The following is a 7,420-nucleotide window of genomic DNA, read 5'->3' as shown; positions in this document are numbered from 1 at the left end:
TAGGTTCATGCTAAACAAGCAATTAGCATGTAGATGGTAGATTTTTATTACTTACATTTCTGAATATGGGTGTTAAGTAACTTTGCTTGTTTAAGATACTATAAACTGATCCACAACAAAGTAAACAATGAATTATAAAAATGGCTCAGTTGTATTTATTTTACATGAACTGTTAGGTGTACCAAATTTTAACATTTTATTTTTTATCTGTAGCTGAATAAATATACTCAAAGTAAAGTATTAATATTTCTAAATGAATTTATGCTACTGCAGTAAATGATTACTTAATTATATATACTTAGAAGGGAGCCATGAAATTTGTCATTGTTTATTACAAGATGGTAATCTAAATTCTCTTAAAATCTTAATTTTTAGCTCTGTTGTGAATAACTGAATTACTTTTAATAAAAAGTTGTGGTGGAGAATCTGATACTATCAAAATTTTAATACAAATTCTTCTTTTAAACATAATATTTAAAACTGGGGCAATAAATTCTAGCTAATGTGGGGTTATTTTTAATTTGTGATCATGTATTTTATCTTGGGTGTCATTGATTATTTGTTCCTCCAGTAAAAAGTGTCTATATCAATACTTATTTTTTAATAAATGAACAGAATTATTTCTCTTATGTTGCAAAGTTTGCCCTTACTGACTACACTCTTAATTTTGTTACGCCTTAATTTCCCCACTATGGGACAATACAGGTTAATTCTATTCTAACTCTAATTAGTCATGTAAAATTTGCTGTGTATGTAGCATAATTAATACTGCAATAAAACAACTCTTATGTTTTATAACAATAACAGTCCATTGTTATTTATTTTAAAAGTCGAGAAAAATGCCCTTTTTGATTTATTTTACTTTACTCATTCTTATTGAGTTGTTTCACCACTTCGCCGGTAGGGGGCGAATTTGTCACCGTTCAAACTGGAAATGATACAAGCAGATTCAAGTATAACTTTACACTACAAATATTCAACTGATTATGGAGTAAGTTATCTTTTAAAATCTTTGTTATTTTATTGAATTCAAAGTGATGTTTTAACTTTCAATAATCTGTTTATTTGTTGTTTGTTTTGTGTCTGTGTAGAGGAAAGTGTGGGTGAGCAACTGAAGACTGCATTAACATGCATTGATGGGGAGCAGGCGAGGCGTTCAGGTTGGTTACGCGATGGCCGCTCTCTCAACAATATCTGGATTTTGAAATAGAAAACAATGGCTTTGGCGCTCGTAGATGGTCGTTGGTCTATCGACTAATTTCCGGAATGGTAGCGGTATTGTTTTAGTTCGTTAGATGTGCTTTAACGCCGGGTCGTAGGTGTCATATATCTGTTTGTGACCCAGTGTTTTTCTTCTTGGTCTCGCGGGCCTGGCTGCAGCTGCCTACACTGTAGCGGCGGCGAATTGCTACTTTCGGATGAGCGGGTCTCCAAGAGGTGGGGTGGCTGAATTTTGGTTAAAACGTGGGAAAGGCAGTCTTAAGAAGTTTCGATAAGATATGCATGTCACGATTGCAACTTATAAAATCTAATACGTGTATGTGGAGGTCTTCAAGTTCAAAGTTTAAACTGTTAACTTGATGTTGCTAAGTTAGCATTAGCCATCAGTAGCATCAGTTTGCCCTAGCTAAAGCGAGAAGACAAGTAATTTTTACTTTGGTTTACGTTGTCGGACTATCGGCAACGTGCAGATTCGGTTTTTAAGGAACGCTTCTGAAACGCGGACAGATGCGCTGAACATTAATTCTGCTTTGACGCTTGCTGAAACAATTATTTGCATTTTGTGGATCCACTTTAGCCTCTGCTAACAGCAAGCTGCTAGCTAAAGTATCTGATCAGTGACGTAGCGCTGATCATTGTTTTGACAGCAGCTTAACCGAAGCCAACAACAAGCTGACGATAATGCTAAACATTTTATATACTTTAAATGTGATCTCGGAGTATATTAATGCGACTCGGAAGTCAGTGAAGTTGATCTCTGGTTAAATGCTGTGACGCAGCTTATCGTTCCTTTGCAGGCAAGAGTTATTTATCTCTAATCACTGCATCTTTTCAAATCAGTCTTGGTTCAATTCGCATCTGTTAAGGTTGTTATGGTGCATTTAGGTTTCTTGGACCGACCTGAAAAATTTGAAACTACAAATTGATTTTCTGTTTTTCCAGGACGACATTCCTTACCCTAATTTCTAAAAAACATTAACAGTCTAAATTAATATGTAACTAATCAGTTGCAGCTTTGCCTGGCGTTTTAACATGCAATGTTTTCTTTTTTTGCTCTAAATACGAACAATTAGCCCCATGCTGCCCTCAGGCAGCTAAAGCCTGTGAGAAAAAAGCCTCAAACTACAGAATTTGATTTTAATTGGTTCAAAGTCTGGATAAATTTAGAAAAAATAGAAAATGGAGACGTATTTGTTTTTCCAGGCTGTTTTTTTCTATCCAATTTTACAGTTTTAATATTTAGGAGTAAGTTATCTCAGTCCATATAAGGTTTTTCTTCACACACTTTATTTACAAGGTGAACACAGTTTCAATAATGTGATATTTTTCTAAACTACTATATCAAGACTTTAGTTTAATATATGTGTTTATTAATGTGTTTATTAAAGTGGAGAGGAAATGAAAAAGTCTTGAAACTATGACTTAAAAATCATTTACTTGCTAAATTCTTAGAATCCGAGTCACTTAGATGGTTTTTTTTTGTTTGTTTGTTTGTTTGTTTGTTTGTTAGTTTTTTCCAGCAGATCCTCTTTTAAATGAATGTTTTTCTTCTTGTCCTCAGTTATAGGATGGATCCAGACAGTGGGACCGAAGCACAGAAAGCAGTCAGCTTGCAGTGGAAAAGCTACAAACTCGTCCAGGACCCGGCCATTCGGCGGGTTACGCAGAAGGTCTATAGATATGACGGAGTGCACTTCAGTGTTCCAGTAAGTCTAACTGGAGTTTATTCACTTTAAAATGTGGATCAGTTCTAAGGTTTACTTCTTATTTGCTGTGTTATTTTTGTTTAGGACTCTGGGTTTCCCCCTGTGGGCGAACTCCGGGACCCTAGACCCCGGAGATTATGGTCGAGGTATACAGAAATATCCCTACCAGTGCCAAAGTTCAAGGTGGGCTCCACTTCTCAGACTTTGTTTTATTGATCCGTTAGACATTCATCTGAAAAACCAAAATATAACTACTGTAATTTTGAGCTGGAGCAGTTCATTTAAATGTAATTTTACTTTGATATATGATATTTTGTTTTAAAGGGTGAGGAAGAATTAAGAAATTCAATTAATTGGGAAGTAAATGCATAGATGAACAATTATGGTTGTTGCTTAGCAACAGCAGTGCCAGGATGTTGGCCAATTATATAAAAGCGAGAATGTAACTTCTCTTTTCCCCAGAGAAGTTTCCAAATTCAAGACAAGTTAAACGGTTGTGTTGTGAACATAATTACTGCAGCATCGGAAACTTCTTAGGCCTTTCAGAAATAATAGGATGTGGTTCCTAAGTCTGTCACAATGAGCAATAAATTATTTTATAGCATGATAAATTAAAAGCAGTGCAATAATTTTTATTTGGAAAAGAGATGCTCTTCTTTAATTTAGTTGAAACGCTGCAAACATTTGATACCCAGTATGAAGTAAGTAGTTTGTACTACCTGCCACTTTTGCCTGTTTTCCTGGTCTAAACTGAATAATTACATATTTTTTTAAATACAATTTGGTTTCTGAAACTCTAAAATCCATTTTAATTGGTGGGTTTTTCTTTTTTCAAATATTTTAGATGTTAAGTGTTCTTTAGAAATCAAAGTTTTTATATTTTGAGTGATCATTTAATAAGGCAGATTATCTTAAAATAACAATACTAACATTATTGCAATCATTATTGGCTTATTGGTACCTAACTTCATTTTAAGAACATCTTTCATTATTTTGCTGTCAGTGCTGTTGCATGAATGTCATGTTGTAGTTATTTGCTGATTGGCCGTGAACTCAGGATGACTTTATTATCCTGGATGTAAATGACCACTTGTAAACCACAGCGGTTGTGTGAAATCTGTCACGCTCAAAGGTCATTTGGCCAAAAATGTTTTCACTCATTATCTTTCCAAACCAGATGTCTTCCTGCACTTCAGCTGTTCCGTGTTTATGATTTCCACAGATCAGTCACTCCGCTTTCCTGGAATAGCAGAGCTTTTTTTGGTTTGTTTGTTCCTAACCTTTTTTTTTTCTTTGCCACAGCTCGATGAGTTCTACGTGGGTCCCATTCCCCTCAAAGAGGTGACCTTCGCCAGGCTCAATGACAACATCAAGGAACCTTTCCTGGCAGAAATGTGCTCCAAGTTTGGCGAAGTGGAGGAGATGGAGATCCTGTTTCATCCCAAGACCAGGAAGCACTTGGGTCTGGCCAGGGTGTTGTTCACCAACACGAGGGGAGCGAAGGACACAGTCAAGCATTTGCACAACACCTCTGTCATGGGAAACATCATTCATGCTCAGCTCGATATAAAAGGTAAAGCTTATTGTGGCTGCTATTGTAGCGATGTAGACCCATTACATCCCGCCTCCATCTCCCTGCTTGAGGGCAAAACGTTGCTCGCTAATGATGACTACCATTGATTTTAGCTGTTAAAATGTCAATATAACATGAAATCTTTAACGTAGGCCTGATATATTAAAGTAAAAGGGACGCAGTGCTTTACTACCAATTGTCAACACAATGACAACTAGATTATAAGGTCAAGAAAAAGTTTTAATAAAGAAACAGCGAGGGAGAGGGAAGTAGCTCAGCTGTGCTAGCTTTACTATGACAACCGTAATATGTAGATGGGCTGTGGAATTCGGTGTGTTTCTGTTCAGTTAAAAAATAAAAAACAGGTGAGCTAAACACCAACTCTCCGACAGGTCATCAATAGAGCAGGTGTTTAAATTAGCTAATGAGCCACCACAGTGTTAGCTTAGCTAATAGCAGCGATAGCTAACCTACCACATCGATCACTTATTAATAACATCAAGCCTGAAAACATAAAACTGTGATGGACTGAATCTTCTGTTCTTTGTGTGGAAAATGTTTGAAAATTTTGTGGTGGTATACCCTGAAGTGGCGTGGTTGTCGGTTGCTATGGCAACGAGTCTGCGTGTAGCTGACACAGAGAGAAAGAAGAAAGTGGTTTTGCTTGTTCTTAAACGATTTTTCTGCATTATTTTCCCCTCTTCTGTGGTGCACTGCACTAAATTAATAATACATACATCTCCAGGTTTGATTTAGTTAAATCTTTGCACCGCGGCTTTGGACAGCTTGTAAAACAATCTTTATTTTTGGGAAACACAAATGACTTGTTGACTGGTTTTTATTGTAAGATGTGCTGATCATGAAGACTGATCTGTTTCTCCTGAAGAGCAGAAAAAAAATATGAAAAAACAAATGTAAGCCTTAATAATGCTGTTTCTACAGCGCTGTTGACAGTTGCCTATCAAGATTCCAGGTGACTTGCTTCTGGTCCGGTTTTGTGGGAAATATCCATTAAGACAAGTTACTGTAAATAATCAAACAAGGGCCATATGTTTAGCAAAGCGTTTGTTTTTCTGTTTCTGCAGGTCAGCAGCGGCAGAAGTACTACGACCTGATCGTAAACGGGTCCTACACTCCTCAGACGGTGCCGCTCGGAGGGAAAGCTTTGACGGACAGCGTTCAGTCTCAGACGCCGGCGCAGCCACAGCCGGATACGGTACGACGCCTCAGTCAGTAGATGATCAGTTCGTGAGTCAGGAGTTCAATATTTACACTCATGTTGAATCAAAGCAGTTACGGTGTTACTGCAGACAGAAATTACTAGTCATTTGGATGTTTCTAGAACAAAAATAGTCTAAACTGACATCTGTTTTGAATGTCAGTGGAAATATTGCAACAAATCTATATATATATATATATATATATATATATATATGTAAAACGTCACATCTGTCCACGCTTTATAAATAGTAAGCATCAGTGTCGGCCTATTTTGTTTCCAGCTGTTTATAAAGGCTGTTTGCTGTGAAATGTATAAATAATAATTGTCTTTGCAATTAAAAATAGTGATTGAAAGCAGCTTGTTGATGGTAAATTAGCATGAAAAGGAGGAGACATCCAGTGTCTTTGAATTATTATTTTGTTCATGTAATTTTGGTGGAAAATATCCTTTTGGCTAAATGTTGCGTATTTACAGAAATGTTATTAGTACAAATTATCCCTGCAATAAATATTTTATAAATAAAATTAGAATTGGTTCAGGTTATTAAATTGTCCAGCTTTAGCATCGATGTGAACAATGAGTCCAAAAGCACATTTTCAGGCTCGGATTGAATTAAATATTATTTTTGGAATAATAAAGCTAAAATATTACAAAGAATTGTTTCATTCAGTATCAATAAGTTGCTAAACAGTTTTTACTTTAACCATAATTACTCCAAAACATTGAATATTTCGATGCAACATGCGTTTTTTATTTTAAAATGTCAGCAAAATTGCTTATAAATGGTTGAAAAAATGTTTGAACTTTAGAACTGATGCTTAATGAAGGCCACATTTTCCTCACTATTTTTAGCTAACAATAATTATTTCAATCAGTTTTATTGAAATGATTAATAAAGATGAAAATGTCATCTGCGAAATAATAATTTTAAAGGGATGTAATATTACATCCAAGCAGTCGTTTCAGATTGATATTAAGATGGAGTTTTATATATTTTGCAGCTCTAGAAAAACTTAATCTCACCATCCACAACAAAAACTTTGTCACAAGTTGTGTGAGACTACATTGTTAGTTTAATCTGATAGTTCATATTGTGCTTTCCAATTAAATAAATTTGTATTTAATTTGATTTCTGTATAAAACAATCACAAAAACGGTGCAATTATATTGCAACAGCCGATGTTATTTTGTACGTCTGTCTGAGTTTCCAGGATTCTAATAGTGACCAGAATTATTGGCAAAGATTTTTCCCCGTATAAATGAAGAACCAACTTAAGAGCTTTTTTCCTGAAATTATGTGGCAACAATTTACTTCTGTAAGATGTAAAATTTGAAATATCGTCAGAGATGGGCAGAGTACCATGAAATTGTACTCAAGTAAAAGTAGCTGCTACAAAATATTTTTTATCAAGAAAAAATAAAAAGTAGCCGTCCAAGAAATCACTGAAGTAAGAGTAGAAAAGTATCAATCAATCATTTAATAATTATAAATTATATCATCAGATGGACTAAAATAGAAAATTAACTGGACATTTTGGCATTTTAAGGACCAAAATTACAATAATTCATACAAGTAATAAAAAAATAAAATCAGGAAAAATAATGTTATTCCAAATCAGTTTCTCTCAAAAAAAAAAAAAAAAAAAAAAAAAAATATATATATATATAATTATTTATATAAAATTTTAACAAAAAAGA

General features: G+C 34.8%; 1 protein-coding gene across 3 annotated transcripts in view; it reads left to right on the top strand.

Annotated features, from left to right (window-relative positions):
• The first annotated feature begins 1,104 nt into the window (after positions 1–1,104).
• setd1a (SET domain containing 1A, histone lysine methyltransferase) overlaps positions 1,105–7,420 on the top strand; it is a 34,419-nt gene continuing 28,103 nt past the window's right edge. The window contains exons 1-5 of one of the 3 annotated variants that reach the window (XM_015054612.1): positions 1,105–1,160; positions 2,783–2,927; positions 3,012–3,110; positions 4,230–4,500; positions 5,586–5,716. In XM_015054612.1, the coding sequence (XP_014910098.1) occupies positions 2,790–2,927; positions 3,012–3,110; positions 4,230–4,500; positions 5,586–5,716 (639 nt within the window). In that variant the 5' untranslated portion in view covers positions 1,105–1,160; positions 2,783–2,789. The other 2 variants (XM_015054613.1, XM_015054611.1) reach the window with 2 other exon arrangements.

The sequence above is a fragment of the Poecilia latipinna genome, unplaced genomic scaffold, assembly GCF_001443285.1.
Source record: "Poecilia latipinna isolate Pla-1442-1.1 unplaced genomic scaffold, P_latipinna-1.0 Scaffold1264, whole genome shotgun sequence".
NCBI lineage: Eukaryota > Metazoa > Chordata > Actinopteri > Cyprinodontiformes > Poeciliidae > Poecilia > Poecilia latipinna.
Note: the sequence above shows the minus strand (reverse complement) of the source record. Positions and strands in the feature narration are given on the sequence as shown.